Below are 16,583 nucleotides of genomic sequence, written 5' to 3' on the forward strand. Positions count from 1 at the left end.
GAGAGACATACAGACAGCGTGTGCCAGGTCCTCAGGTAATATAAATCAGCACAGCCCTGTCAACTTCAATAGAGATCCACATTTCTGAGCTGCAGCCCCTGGTCCCCTGGACAGCCTAGCACTTCCCTGGGGCTGCGTAAACAGCAGCAGCCACATCCTCAGAGGTGTGGTTAGCATGGCTGCAGGTCCCAGCCAGATCTCTGGCAGCAGCCCAGGTTAAGCAGCCTCTGCCACCCAGGGGAGCTCATCCCCGCTCCCGCACAGCCCCTCCTGCGGTGCTAGCACGGGCCCGAGGCCACGCGAAGAACTGGATCAGGGAACTGGCCCAGATGAAAAATAACCTGCCGAAAGACAACAGTTATTTCCAGCCGAATCAGTTCCCCAGCCAAGCGTACTCTGCAACCACTCCAAGTGCTGCTCTGGCACGGGGAGGGGGAAGGCACATGCATGGAATCCAGCAGCTGGATTCAGGAGGAGGGCTGGGGCTGTCACTGAAAAAAAAAGTATATTAATCTAAATGCTCAGCTGGGGTTGTGGGAAAACACAAATCCTCTTTCTCAGAACTCCAGTATGTTCTCCTTAAAGCACCAGCAGTCAAAGGAGAGCAGGATTTCAAATGCAATTTCAAGCCCTCTGAATGGATCAATCACTTCTAAATAAACATCTGCCTTTGGACTGCCTCTGGTGCTTTCACTGCCTTGTCCATCACTGTCTTTCCAAGATAAGGCCCGTGGAAGAAAGCCATCTCCCAGGCAATTCCAACTATTTACCAATGTCAAATTAATGCACTTGGAAGCAGAGCAAAGAAGAATTTCCTCTGTTCTTCCACCAGCCATAATGTTTTATATGCAAACCAAATCCAGAATATTAATGCTCAGAAGCACAAGTATTACAATCCCACTTGTCTCTGTGAAAAACAAAATGGATTTTGTGATTTTGTTTAAGAAACCTCAGCTGAACAGCTGAATTTAAGAGGCAATTCCTATCTTCACAGGTAAAAGTTGGGGTAATTCTAACAAAACGTTTCGAGATAAGAACACAGTTGCTATTTATACCAACCGTGCTATCACTCACAGAAAAGCAGAAACCAAAAAGTGTAGGCAGCAAATCTCTGTGTACTTACTCATCAGTCAAATTTCTCTTCGCTACTCATTTCTTTCCTAACACCTGCATGCCATAAGCAACCACTGATGTCAAGATTGCTCAGTTTTATGAGAAAATAAAACCATTTTGGCACCTTAAATAATGAAGGGATAACCTCATGGTTGAAGGGCTGGCCTACAAGGCAAATCGTGTAGACTGCACACTCACATACAGTCTATACGATTTCAATAGAGAACTCAAGAACCAGATTCAGAAGGGCACCAGTGACACTCCTTCCTTTCCAGTGATCCAGCTTGAGCAGGATGGATGGAGAGTAGCTCCATCTCCCGTTCTGTCTACAGTCTGGAAGCAAAGAGAATTTTTCTGGAACTGTGAACCAGGGATTTACTAACACCCAGGGTTTTCAGTTCCTGGATGCATCCTCTAGCCACTTGTCTGTTACACAGAAACTGGATGACACGTCCTCCCCTTCCTTCTGCTCTCCTGGCAGCTATGTTTCAGGAGAAGCTGTGATCTGGCTGCATAAAATCAGGAAGAGGTTTGAGACTCTGAAACTTAGTTTCCCAGAGTTGTCTGTGAGAGAAAAACTCAAACAGGCATTTAAGTCCAGGTGAGAAACTAAGTTCAAGATGTTCTCCTTTGGGGTTTTTTGTTGGTGGTCAGCTTATACGTCCCAGCTCTCAGTACGCTGGCTCCTGTGGAGTGCCTAAATATAGCACATGTGGACTTTGGCATTTAAAGCAATATTGTAAACACTGCATCTAGAGCTAGGCATGTAACTGTTGTAGTTTTCACTGTCTCAGTGCCTAGATATGAAACACAAATCTTTGTTGGTACCTTTAAGCATCAACAAAGCATTAAGAAAAAATAGTATCAATCCAAGTCCTGCATTACCTTTCTATGTAACCTGACTGCCTTCTCATCCATATCTCTGTTCTTCCTGCAAAGTCCTTTCATTTTGAATAAATTTTTCCCCCAACCCACAGAACCTCAGTAATGGCGATCTTAAAATGCCAACTAACCTCTGTTTTCTGCGTAGTGGCGATCCCCTCGGAAGCAGCTGCATTACAACTATCCTGAAAAAAAATCAGCATTTCTCCACGTCAGGACAAGGAAGAGACACACTGCTCCTCAGATATTAAAAAAGAAGGAAAAGGCATCGCAGGGGATTCCAGTCCTCCCCAATAAACTTCACCTGGCAGGTGGTGGCAGGAGAGACACGCGTCTGTTTACAGCTGGCACACTCACCCTTGTGTATACATCGTGAGCAGCTGGTAACACAGAAAACAGAGCGTTTGTAAGACACAGGAACTCAACCTAGATTCAGCCATGACTGTGAAATTTCAAGTGACAGAAAAAAGCTCAAACCCAAGAGAACAACCTGGCAAACATATAATGAAATGCATAAAACTTTACCCTCTAAGTCTATTGTTCTGTTGTGCTTATTTTGAGGACAAATTTAGTATGAAATACAATCTGTGCTGAGATGCTGAGTCATAAATTTCCAAAAAGCATGAAGCAGACAGAACACTCTGTGTTTCATTTTGCTGTGGTTTTCTCCAGTACATAAGTGGCCAGATAGTACTTTTTAAGCAGAGAAGGGCAAAAAAACATCACTGATTCTTTCACAGCCTGCCTTAACTTCTGTGTGTGTAGAGCTAGCAAGTACTGCTAGTTTACTATTGCCTTCCCTTACCAAATAATACGCCTGTTGAAAAGTAGTTTGTCCCTATCTTGCTTTGCAATGCATCTATCAGCGTGGAGGAAAGCCAAGAGCAGCACAGGCCCTCCCCACACCTGCTGAGAAATGCTCTGATTTAGAGAAAGACAGCTCCTTCCCTGTGTTGCTCCAGGGACAGGGAAGTGATGTGCTGCTTCCCAAAAAACAGGAGTTCAATTTCATTCCAGGTGCCTATGTGCCAAGAGGCCAGATGCCCTTTGTATAGGGGAGGACCATTCTGAACAGGAACACTGCAGTTACCTACAGTATATGATAGCCATGTCTTTCTAAGTTTTAACAACCACATATCATAAAGAGTTAGGCCACGTACTGGGCACAAATGCTTTCTACTGCGAGCTCTCAATAAAGAGTACAGCTCTGAAAGATAACGTATACAGAACAATAGGTATTAATTATTCCTATTAGCAGATTAGATATCACTTTCTGGTTTAATTGTATTCATGTTACCCCTGGACTATATTTCAGTTGCATCTGGCTCTATTAAAAACCAGCTCCATAAAGTGGCTTTTACAGAATCTCTTGACTCCTCTGATCTAGGTCCTATCCCGAGTTCCAGGGGCCCACCTTTTTCACAAGGACAAAAAGGATTTTAATGTCATTGTGACATCCTTTATTATCTCTTCAGGCACTTGTCTTAAATTCAATCATTGTAATAACTCTCCTACAGCTAGCTGCCAGGGTCCTGATAAATAAAAGCGTCATCAGAAGAAGTAGCTTTCTAAGGACAACAAAAATAAGAGGAGGAGGAGGAGGAAATGGGCCAGGAAAAGGGATTTGACTACCTTTAGCAAAATGCATTTCTTTAATAAATACAAAAAAGAAGAATGATCATACTTCAGCCCCCCTTCCCCACAAACACACAAACACCTCAGTGAACTTGAATAGGAACAAGGCTCTTACTTTTTCAGCTGAAATGTTTGTGTGATATTCCAAGAGCTTGAGGACAGCGATGCTTCAAGAACTAGACAATCTGGAAAAATGTGACTGTTAGACATACAGACATATGCTGGACATTACAAGAAATAACTGTCAAAAAATAATTCAGTTGAAAGCTCACGTGCCTTCAGCTGTTCTCTACGTGGTATGCACCTTCTCTCACACATTCATTCACACTTTTGACTGATACAAATAACTAGATTTTGTCCTTCCATAGCATCCTTCAGCTGAGTTATTCCAAGACTTTATACACATTCATTAATTAAGCTTGATGCCACCACTGCATGACATACAAAAGTAACGTTATTGTCAGCATACAGATAAGGAAATGCTACCATGGGGCAGGGATCTAGAATCATCTCCTGAAGAGCACACAATGGTATACTATAATACAGTCAGACCCCAGATTCAAGCCTTCTAACACAACAGACTGTGCTAATGTGAGGGACCCTAACACACCATACTTCTCTCGCTTTCTGTCTCAGAGACTTGGTTTCAGAGTCTTCTTTTGTAATCTATGCAGTAGCAATTTTCATCCTATTTAAATCTTTTATGATTGCATGAGTCAATTTGCCATTATTTCAGCTAGCAATTACTATACCAACAATTCACTGGCAGCTGTGGAATGAAAGAGTATCTTCTCCTATGAGCAGAATACCACATCGAAAAGCAGAGTTAGATATATACCACTTAAGCCATGGTCCCTTTCATCTGTGTGCCTGCAGATGTGTACGTCTGTGAAATGAATGACTGTCTGAGATCAAACAAAACTCGTGTGTGCAGACTTTTCTGGCTTCTCTATGCTAGGAAGTAGATAGCTTTTTAATCCAGGAAAGTTACAGAGATTTAAAGTATATCTACCTTGCAAAGGTAAAGAAAGCTTTGTCTTTGTCACAGGCTGGCTTGTTCAGATGAAAGCTAGCTTTGGCTACATCTAAATTGTTAAATCAGAAGTATCTCCTAGCTCCACATGTCAGCATGGCACTAGGGGTGGTCACTGCAAAGGTTGCCTGCATTGCTTGTTAGAAACAGCCCTTGGGACTGTTCCTATGCTTAAATATCTCACTACACGGGTAGCAAAGAATCTGATTTTTAAAGGTGTTTTAATGCTTGAAGATGTGGATTAGCACACATAAACATTCTGAAATCCTTCACCAAGCACCTATTGGCATCTCCAGAAATCCACGTATCTGCATACATCTGACATAGTGGGCACACAGTTGCCTAAATCATTTGCCTAGGTCATTACATGAGAAAGGTCTCAAGCCGTGTACTACTGAAAAGTAGCATTTTACTAGGACTACTAAGTAGAAATAAGGAATCTATTTGCTTCTGGCAAGGCGTGTCTTCTCTTATAAATTTGTGTAATTTTTTAAAAACAACACTGTCAAATATGGTTTCATGATTTTGTCTGTGTGGAAATTCATGGAAGCTATTATTTTCTGTAAGGCCTGGTCTGACCTTTCAAAATGCACTTGATTGCACTGAGTAGCAGGCATTTTAATTTTTTTTTCCAGAAATGATACCTGAAGGAGTTTTGCAAGTGCATCTTCTTGTGAGACTGAGACCACTTTACATGAGGTACCATAAATAGTCAACATAACTTCCACACTTGCATAATCCACTAATATATCTCAACTCACAGGAGCATGTGAGTGGCAGTAATACTGGTGGGCACAAGCTAAGCTTCTGATTAATGCTGTTAAAGGGGTCATCTTTGGCACAAAGCACAGGCAAGGCAAGCTGGCTTCCATAACACTATACTCTGAAAACCTGCTAATGGAGTAAGGGAAAGCCTTAGTCCGTGAAGGCACAGAAACTAAACAATGTACTCCATAATTACAAGAAAACGTGGCTTTTGGGACTGGGTCAGTAAAGGACAGTTTTTCCTTCTATAATGCATTTGTCCCTCTTAAAAATCCACTAATAGTGTTTACTAGAGACAGCTTAATAGACCAGAATACTCATGGATATCAACCCTAGCTGTCATCTGCTAGTGACAAAGTCTCTTACTCTAGATTCCCAAATCAGTATAGGACAGGAAATTGACACAACGCTTGTATGACGTCAGAGGAGCTTTTCCCATACAAAGTCTGTAGGATGAGCTCCTGAGATCCCAGTATTCCAAGAAACCTCCCTCAAGGGCAAGGGTCCCCAAGACAGCACTCTTTGCAGCACTGAGCTCTCCAGAACAACAGGTCATTGTAAGTTCTGGCTAACATTTCATACCTCTTTCTAGACAAAGGTGTTATAAAAGAAACATATTCCTGCAAAGTATTAGGTGTCTTTTGGGCTATATTATCCGGGGAAAAATAAAAGCAGGCATTTATCTGAAAATTTTGTTTCCTCTTCAAGTCACTTAAGAGCACATGGTATCCTTGCTATCTTTGTCCCTCAGTTTAGATGAAAACTCTCTTTTGTATTCTAACATAAGCGAGTTTTAAAAAGTACAAGGTCAATCTGTATTCAAAAAGCTTTGTGCTTCCATACAGACCCTTGAAGCAATGCAAGCAGGACATTTTCCTCCTAGCAGTCATATAAGACTCTATTGTGAAGGATTATCATCTGATCTTTGAGACCAAAGCCTAGAGAACAGCTCAAAAGTCCAGACATTCAGTAATTTACCATCTCATTCTAAAACTTGTAGCTGCCCATAAGATGCACAAAACAGATCACATGCATTCAATATAAATGGCTCAGGTCTCTAATTCTGAGAACTACTGGTGAACAAAGTAGTATAAGAATTATTGCAAAATGACTCAACCAGTAATTCAGAAAGATGAATAAAATCAAGTCAAAAAGACGTACCAGCCAAACTGCCCCCGAACCACTTATTTTTCTGCTAATCCTCTACATGGGGCAATCACTTTCTCACAAGTGTCTAAGTTAGGTTGAAACAGTTAATTGAAGGTTAAGTTTATTTATTGCACAGATATCCATAGTCAGATTCTCCTCTTATTTATACTAGTACAGTTTCTTGCAAAAACAAGTTATGTTTGCAGGTGAAAGAAGGGTTAAGATGGGTTGATTTGTCAAGGCAGAGCACTGGACCAGCTTGCATAGCTCTAGTCAGCTTGATTGTCATTGGAGCTATCTTAAGTTTCCTTAGACAGTGATTAATGGCACCATGTAAATACACCCTAGGCTAAAACGTTGCAGTGCTACAGGCTGAACTGAGGAAGCTGTTTCCAACCATAGGTTAACCTGTTTTATTACTTCTAGAAATAATTCCGTATCTTTAATTATCAAGAATAGTGTGACTATACTCAAATCACCTGACAAAACACAGATCTTTTTTTTCAATGACATTTAATAAAAATCACTACCTACTCTCACATTCATTAGGCCTGTATTTATGCTCAATTCTCCCCAGAGATAAAGGACACTGAATAAGCATTACATACATGTAATAGTAACACATACCATGATCAGATATCGCTGGAGTGGTTAGATTGCAGAAGCAGGATGAATTTTTCAGCACTACGTTTTCATAAAATATTTCAACAGGTGTTACAACTTTTATTGTACAGGAAGTAAGGATTTTGCTTATGCTTGCAGCCACAGCAACCTAGAAAACAATAAAAAAAAGAACACAACAGACTTCTTGTAATACTTGCTAAGTGGTCACCTTGTCTTTGCAGAAAACTACAAAACCATGAAATGTACAAAATGGAAATTTTTGTGGTGGAAGCAGAAAATTCACTAGGTAGCCTCTCAAAGGAGTGGGCCTCTCCCAGCTGAAGAGGCAATACAGAAGGAGTCCTGACAGGAACTGCACTGTTTACTTCCAGAACCTAAATGGATCTGTAAGGTACGTTAGGGGAGCAATCTGGAATAATTTTGGATTTAAAAACAAGAATTTTGCTGTAACAGTGTCATATGCTGTTATAGTTCCTTAAAAATATTTGAGCAAGAATGTACAAATCCTCGCAGATGATGACATTTGCATCCATAATCAAAATGCACTTAATTATGAAACAGAATTTGTCTTGTGAAGAATTATCCTTTGTTTCTGGCTGAGAGTGCTTTACAAATATGATCACATTAGTGCATTCAATCAGGAAACCAGAAACAATGGCATGCAGATTAAGTGGCCAGTCACAATACTTGATAATCAGATACTCAAGGCTGTGTGTGCTGTGAACAGATACTGAGTAAATACTAGTATCAAACACTTAAAGATGCATTTGTGTTAGCGTATGTGTCCCAGTGAATGTTTTGTAACTTGTTACAAAGCTCAGAGCTTACATAAAACACTTGATATCTAGTCATTAGAAAGATAAAAATAGCTGATAAAGTGATATAACAGAAAGATTTCCTTTGTCAGCATAGTGAATTTTTGACTCAACATCAGAAGTATGGCTTCAGGACACATTTTACAGGAGAGGAAGAGGACATCTATCTGATTGACATATTCAACTTACTGGGATTTCCAATACATTTGCCAGTTGTTGAGATAAGAGACTAATATATGGAACATGGTGACAAAAGAAGGGAAGCTGCAGTAAGTGACAAAATGACACATTTTAAGTCACAATAAACAAACACACATAAAACTCGATGTACATACCTGATTTTTGGCAGGGAGACTTAGCAGGATTTTCAGATCTTTATCAGGTGCATGTGAAATGTTATACCAACCCTTTATGCTGTTTGAACGTGTACAATTTTCTTTTAATGTGCACCTAAAAGTATACATAAAATTATACTAGCCTCCTTATTGTGGTTTTGACTTCAGACACTGTACTTCTATTTATTTAATGTTACTGATTTTTTACAGGAACACTATTGATTTTTTACAGAAATATGGTTATAACTGCAAAAAGCTTCAGGAAACAATCAGTAAAGTCTTCTGCTTATCAAAATAAATTACAATGCATTGATATATGCCCTAGGGTCCTGATTATGTCAATAGGACTTGAGCAAATATTAGACGCTTGGCTAGTAACAGTGGACTTGGTAGCCTGGTATCGAATTCATCACCCGCAACTTCATTGCACCATGGTACAGCTCCAGATCTGACCCTTCCAGTTCCCTCTACACTCAATGAGGAAAAAGATGTTCTTTCAGGGTACAAGTCACCTAACCTGCTTTAGACATTCATACAAAAATGAAATGAATCACACTACAAAAGCTGCTCATTCTCTCCGAACAGTATAAAAGGAGACGGGGATGAAGCTCAGATGTAGAGCTATGCTACAAATGTGTATAGCTATATATCTACAAATACGAGATGCACCCTCCTTCCAAATATCCTCTGTCATCTATTGATGTGAATTGTAATCTTTCCCTTTTACGTCAGTGCACTTGGTTAAAAACACCAGGTTTGAAAAGGTAGCTCAAAACAGATTTCTCTGTCTTCAAGAATAAAACCCATGTCAGAAGTAGGATGGCACAAAGTAAATAAAAATGTTAGCTGCCAAATTGTAGGAAACAGAAACTATACAAGAGAAAAGGAAGAAGGACGAAACACTGGGCTATACAAATACTACAAATATTATCTGTATTAAAAATGTGTGATAAGAAAAAGAGAACATAGGCATACAAATTAGATGTACAATCACTGAGTTTGGAAGGTGAATCCTTAAAATACTGTCTGCTGTAAAGAGTTAATGAACAATCCACAGATTAACTCCAAGTAATTTCATATAGCTAGCAATTAAAGACAAGTAAGTGCTAGCTGTGTATCTTAATATTAAGATTGAATATTTATAAATGAATGTAACGTCAAACATTTTTAATACTACTATTTTCCTACCAAATATAGAAGCGTGTATAGCTTCGATCATGTGATCACTGACATGTGCCTTAATGAACTATTCTTTCACTAAAAGCTAGAAATTAGTACATACTTGAGAAGCATGTGACTTTTTCATGAGGAGCTCACTGTATAAACATATTTCACAAACAGTGTGTTTTCTCTCCAGAAGGAATAACACAAGAATGACTTTTAAGAAAAATACCCACTGCTCTCCAAAATGCCTGAAATAATCCCACAAACCATAGAAATGATAAAGCCATCTTCTCTGTACTTCAAGACACTGGCAACTGGAATGCAGTTAAGCAAAGGTCACTTCCTTTGCGGTCTAACTCAGGAAACTGAGTTCCTGCTGCACAAGAACCTGGTGAGGCTTTGCATCTGAATACATTCAGATCATAACTACAGTGCAAGAAACTGGGACTATGCCTGACATATTTCAAACTGTCTGAACCAGGACAGATTTCAGTCCCATGTATGTCTCTCTTTACCTTACTGAGATCACAAAGGTCCATCAGCACCAATGTTTTAGAACCACAGAGGATGGGTTCTGGCATCAACAGATGTGCATAAACCAGATATTTGGATACATATGAGTAAGTAACTCTCAGTGGAAATGATGCAGGAGAAAGAGACATCCTATAGTTTCTGACAGGCTGAGGATCATGATGTTGAAGATGCAAGGCAACACACTTGCAATACTTGATACTAAATAAGTATATACGTTTCAGTGACGCATACTAAAATACTAAAAAAGAAAACTGTTTATAAATCTGAATATTTAAAACTGCCCTAGGACAAAGTTATTTGCCTTAGACTGCCTGAGAAACACAAGCAGTGAACTTGTTTCCCTCATCTACAATGAAGAATCTAAGAGTTTAATGACAAAAAATGTAATGTCACCCAAGACCCAGGGTCATGCTTGTCTTCATGGCAGGAAAAATGTGTCTTTTGTGGCTTTAAAAGCTGACCTTTAACACTGAAACAATATGCTATGGAGAATAGTTATTTCATAGGAAGCAGTCGCAAAGCGGGCAGCAGAGCATCTGATGCCCCTCAGCACAAATTCTCACAATTGCTCTGCACAGGACGAGAGTAACAGGAATTCCAGTGACCTAAAGATGAGACTGTTTTGTTATATTCCTATTTTTAGACAACTGATATTGTTTGCAAGCACATTGGAATGAATATAACCGATAAATATTATTTGTGAACCACATAGTTCTGAAAACTAACATACAGGCTCAGACAATTACCAAGTCTCACTTTCTTGGAAAGGTGGACTAGACCAGACCCTACACAAGCATGAAAGTATAAGATATAAATTCCTAGGATCAAGTTTCAGTCACGCATAGATATGTGCACAGAGAAAAGCAGAGTCAAGACATTTTTTTTTAAATCTTTCACAGCAAGCTAGTTCTTTATGCCACTAAAGATTCCTCTTCACAATTGGAATCAAGCTCCTCTTATTTCATTATAACACAATACCTATGCATACCAGTTTGTTCATACGTACTTAAGTCTCTGCTTCAGTAATTTTGCATTAACTACAGATCCTACTGAGTTTGCCCTCTCTAGCTTGCTAAAGCACACTGATTTCATCATGGAATGAGAACTTTGTTTCAGATAAAATTTTGGCTTCTGAGGTACCAGCCCCAGAATGAAGTCCACAGATTTCACACACGCTGACCAAATTAAAAAGTAAGTCCTAAGCTGAAACCAGGACAGTCTGGTCATGTCAGGTAACTAACTTATTGTGTTAGTTCCATATGGAAAATATAAGTAAAACATCAGTGCCTTGTATTGGAATAATTTCAGCATACTTCAGGTAAATCTGATTCATCTATAGAAAATGTAGAAACATCAAGAGAAATCACACAATGGTATGACTAATTGTTTTAAATTACTGTGAAAAGGAGAATTTATATATTTCTATCTATGGAAGAAAGAGTAGAAATATGAACAGCAGAAACACTTTGTTTCATTTTTTTTTTTTACTTGAAATACAAGCTGCAGATCTTTTTTACAAAACACTGGATTTGAGTTCACGTTGTCTTTAAAATGAAGCATTACTGCTAAGTTTTATTTAAAAAATTGAGTACATATTTAATATAACAGTTATTTCCCAGTAAGAATATAAAACATATCATCAATGTCATATGGAATATATTGCTTTAGTGGACATGTATGGGCTTTGATTAAAATATTGGCTAAAAACATGTCTTCCTCTTTTTCTAAAGCTTCACTCAGAGCTCTCTCTTCACAAAACCAAGTATTTAATGATGCTAAGTGCTTAACAGTGAAAAATTATGTGGGTGTTGAATAGGATTCATATTATAGTAGGTAATTTTTTCTGCAAAGGAGTAAATTGTTTCTGTTTCAACCAGATGGAAACTTTTGGTGATTCCCCTCATAAACAGGGGATTTACTGACTAAAGCTGTTATTCGCAGACAGTAAGGTAACGAAAAGCCTGAAAAGCTTAGTATTGTAACATATACCCTTTCTAACAAGATAGAAAAAAGAGAGTTTGAAGAAAACAGGTAACAGAATACACTGCCACTCTCTTCTAGTAACTACCTTTGCAAAACAAAGTAGCAGGTCTTCAGCAAAATCAAGTTAACATTGTAACAAGCCAAAATAACCTAAACGGGTAGTATTAACCTTCTAAAATAAGGCTACTAGTAGAATTCCTCAAAAATCAATCTTATAACCACTTCTGTTTAATGTTTTAATCCCTGATAAACTGGCATAAAAGAAGGGTTACACTGTCAACATCTGATGATGATAAAAAATTGGGAACATTACCATGCAGAGGAAGATGAGAATATCACAGAGGAAAGCTTGGACAACCTTGAAATGGGATGACATTTCAAAGCATAAAAGTACAAGAACATGTACCTAGAGCAATGAAGATCTCACAACCCATGTGTTATAGACTGGAAACTCATCAACTGGAAAGAAAACAAAGAAAGAGAAGGACCTGGGGGCATTATTTGATCATGGGTGATTGTGGCCCATCAATGTGACGCTGTCATGAAAAAGACGTTTGTGATCCCAGGACACACTAAGTAAGGTGCTTCCTGGACAGACTGATTAAACACCATTGAACAAGGCACAGCTGAAATAGTTTCTGGAATACTGTGACAGTCCTGGCCATCTTTATTTTTAAAATAATACATAAATTTCACAGACAGCCTACTGGAGTGGAGTTAAGAAAGGAGTGTCTTATGTGAGAGGATCTTAGTGAAGTTAGCTGTTTCAGCACACCAAAATGAAAGCAAGAAAAGAGACTGCCTTCACAAAACCATTGAGGAGATTAAGTGCGAGGGAAGAGGAAAAAACCTATTCAAGCCAAGGAGATGCGAGCACTAGAACAAATTAGTGTACCAGTGTAACCTGTCCATGAATACACACATGATGAAAATGAGCAGCCAGATTTTAACCAGCAGAAAAATAAGACTCTCAGGTAGCCACACAACCAGGCCAGGGAGGACAAAAAAACCTATCTAAACTTAGAATGGTCCTTGATTAGTTTATGAGCAGGTTTCCATGATGTGGTTGTCGATTAGTTCATGAGTAGGTTTACATGATGTGGTTGCTTGCAATTGCCAAGACTACACTTGATGACCCAGGAATTTCTCCAGTCCAGGCCAAAGATATACAATAGCTTTCAAACCTTCAAAGAAAGCACCAAAACTATGACCCAAATGTGGGAATGAAGTGTTTAGAAAGAAATTCTCCTCTGACCTAAACCAAAGGCAGTGATTCCAAAGCAAGGAACTATGAATACAGAAGGCAACTGAGCACTTTCTCCATTCTCACATGCAAGATGCTCTCAGCAATCGAGATGCTTCAAGCATGAGCATACAGTTTTATCTCTCAATCAATCTGGAAAGCAAAAACATCTGTTCTAAAACCAAAATAATTTATTCTTCTTAGCCCAACATATATTTTATAGGTAGATCTCAAAAATCTGAGGGGTTAACATGGTTTTTAAAAACTGCAGAGCTCCCTTCCACGTGAGAGTAGTGTCTCGTTTATGGCTGTGACTGATTCCATAAAAACTCAGTAGATACAATCTTGATGCTGAATAGCCCCAAGCCAGTCAAAATGTACACTGACTAATAATGCATTGCTTTTATATGAAAGTCTAAAATACAAAAAATACCTGCGACTCAAAGAACACCACCCACAGTAGGGATCCTTCGCAGATAAGCATTCTTGCTCAGAAATGTATCTACTGCAATTTGCAACTGGTATTCTCCTCACCTAAAACCAAAGAACGCAGTAACACACTGAATTAAAATAAATAGCCTTCATAAACAGGGAAATTGAGGGTTACTATTAAAAATCTGACAGCAACCAAGCACAATCCCTTTGGGGAAGTTTCATTATGGACTCCCCTCTGCCAGAAGACCTCTGGATAGAAATATGCAGCCTATTTTACACACACTGTATTTTGCCATCAGATGATGAAACGCCTCTTGACAATGATAATTGGGTTCTACTACTGAAAGGCCAGCATGGACAGGCTAATGCAAGAAAGACTGATTAGCATAGCGAATTATAGATAACAATAGAAAAGAGCTTTATTTTACAAATAATGCTCTGCTTAGCAGAACACTGTTTTCCTCTCATCAGAACTGAGATTTTTAAATGATTGATGAAGGTGCATCCAAAAATGCATGCGCAAAACAAAATGCATCTGTGTTTGCATCACCATGTCAGGTTACTGCATGTGCACATTAGAACAAACGCATGCAACTACTTAGCATGCATGAAAATGCCATTTCAATAAGTAAATGTAGATAATTGTGGCTATATTATATGTAGCTATACTTGTACATTCATCTTGAATATCCTAGCCGGCCATTTTCAGAAAAGGAAAGGAAAAAGAAAAAGAGAAATCTGATTACAAATACAAATAATATTATTAATAACAATGTTAATTAATAATCTTAATAAGAAAAATATTCCTAATTCAAGCCATTATTTTTTTTACAAATTCGCAGGAATTAAAAATTCCTATGCTTGGAGAACGGAAACAAGGATACGTGGCTTTCTGCAAAAGTATATTTACTGTTCTTTCCAGCCATATCTTGTAAAATTAAATTTAGCCGCAGGTGTGCAAGATAATCAGTTCAGAAACCAGCCAACTTCACAGACTACTAGCAAGTTAAAAAAAGATAGTTTAAAAGCATTATTTAAGCTCCAAGAGATGATCACAGAGAGGCATTTATTCCTAAAAGTGTTGTTCCTCTATAACAACTTGCTCTTTTACCAAAGCTGAAGAAAATTTGAGTCTTTATTTTGAATATCTACATATACTTTTGACTGAAATTTTGATTCCTTCTGCATTTGTGATAGATGTTTGTATCAGTCAGGAGCTCTCCTACCAACTTACCCATTCTCTCAGACGACAGGCTAAAATGCCATGTTCACTGCTGGAAAAGTGATTTTATTGTAAATGAAAGTAATCAAGTGCTGGGTGAAATCCTGTCCGGCTCAGATGGACAGCCAGCCCTTATGTTTCACTGCCATCTTCCCCGCTGCTAGTGAGACAAAGGAATTTGCCAAGTTGACGCTCAGTAGCCCTGCTGCAGGATGTGCTGCAACAACTGCACTGGCTCCTGGGAGCTGCTCTCTGCTTGACATGAAGCTCTGATGTGTTTGCTCACATGCAGTAGCTCCCAGTGATTGCTGAACTCCTTGGCATCACTATGCAGACACATTAATCATTTCTGATTGTGGTTTTGGTTTGGTTTGTTTTTTTTAAAATCTATGCCTAACTGAAGATTATGAGAATTCTATCATTGATTTCAGCAGAACTAAGACTTCAAACCCATCTCTTAAATTAAGAGTTTTCTCCACATTAGAAACTCCATAACTGACTAGCAGACCCCAGCCTACCAATAGCCGGATTGCTAATTCAGAGAAACTCCCACCTCCAAAGAGTCTACAAGGGTTTTTTTGCTACCTCCAAGTCTGATTCTGCATGATGTCTCCAGGTAAAAGAGAAGCAAAGACTCTGTCCACAGAATGACATAAAATAAGCATAGGATTAAGGGTGCTGCTGGATCACAGCAACAGTAGGCAGCACCATTACAGTGGAAGCTCTTCCAAGCTCTGCAGAAGTGCAGCCCAAACTTAGACGACATAATCAGATACTAGATGTAAAGTCGTTCACCGCAGTTTGGATACTTAAGGTCTAACTCCGACCAAAACTGATGCTTCAATTATAATGTGGCAGAAACCCTTAAAGCAGCAGCTTGTTTGAACCTACTCTTTTATTTAATATTGCGCTTACCTTATTGGCAGAGGACAGATAGATGTAGTTATTATCTACTGGATCAAGTCGAAGTTTGGGGAAAATGGAGGTTTCTTCCTTAATTTCATATAAAACCTCTGGGCAATTAGATTCCATATCCTCATTAAGAACAGCCTAAAACACAAGAAACTAAATTATCCACAAGTCCTTTTACTGATCAGTCAGTATTTTAAACAAAATCCTAATTTCAGCTACATCAGAGCTGCTGAGATGATTTATTGTGCCCTGATTCAACTCACCTACTGCACTGGCTCTCACACTGCAGAAAGATGGAGGAAAAGAACACCAGAACAGAATTCCAACAAAATCCAGGCCAGACACATTTCGCAATGAATCTTGCACTGGTTTAGTGTATGAAACACCCCTCCCACCAAGTATGTTCCTGATTGACACAGAAACTGAATGTGGAAGAGACGCCTATATCCCAAAGCCCTAATGTGTTAACTACTCCTATGAATGGAGAAGGAAGTATTAGCCTTCAGAAAACAAACCAACATCCAGACACCCATAATGTAAATAGGAACTTACTGACAACTGTCTTCAGGACAGAAGTTTCTCTGTGGCTTCTGTGAGTATACATCTGTGGTAGTACTTCTTTTTCTTACCTTGCCTAACTCTACAGTCTTCCACCACCCTTCACACAAAATTCAAGAGAACCAGAGACCACGGAAACTTTATTTTGCAAGTTAATAATCACACCAACATTGATACAAGG

At 38.9% G+C, this 16,583-nt stretch overlaps 1 protein-coding gene across 1 annotated transcript in view; it reads right to left on the reverse strand.

The window, feature by feature from the left end:
- The window catches only part of PLXNC1 (plexin C1), a 72,660-nt gene that overhangs the window by 42,820 nt on the left and 13,257 nt on the right, over positions 1 to 16,583 (reverse strand). The window contains exons 3-9 of the mRNA XM_027794213.2: positions 15,848 to 15,982; positions 13,709 to 13,809; positions 8,352 to 8,466; positions 7,205 to 7,349; positions 3,746 to 3,815; positions 2,300 to 2,375; positions 2,127 to 2,180 (exon numbers count right to left, since the gene is read on the reverse strand). Coding sequence (XP_027650014.2) covers positions 2,127 to 2,180; positions 2,300 to 2,375; positions 3,746 to 3,815; positions 7,205 to 7,349; positions 8,352 to 8,466; positions 13,709 to 13,809; positions 15,848 to 15,982 — 696 coding nt within the window. The remainder of the gene's footprint in view (positions 1 to 2,126; positions 2,181 to 2,299; positions 2,376 to 3,745; positions 3,816 to 7,204; positions 7,350 to 8,351; positions 8,467 to 13,708; positions 13,810 to 15,847; positions 15,983 to 16,583) is intronic.

The sequence above is a fragment of the Falco peregrinus genome, chromosome 6 (genome assembly GCF_023634155.1).
Source record: "Falco peregrinus isolate bFalPer1 chromosome 6, bFalPer1.pri, whole genome shotgun sequence".
Classification (NCBI taxonomy): domain Eukaryota; kingdom Metazoa; phylum Chordata; class Aves; order Falconiformes; family Falconidae; genus Falco; species Falco peregrinus.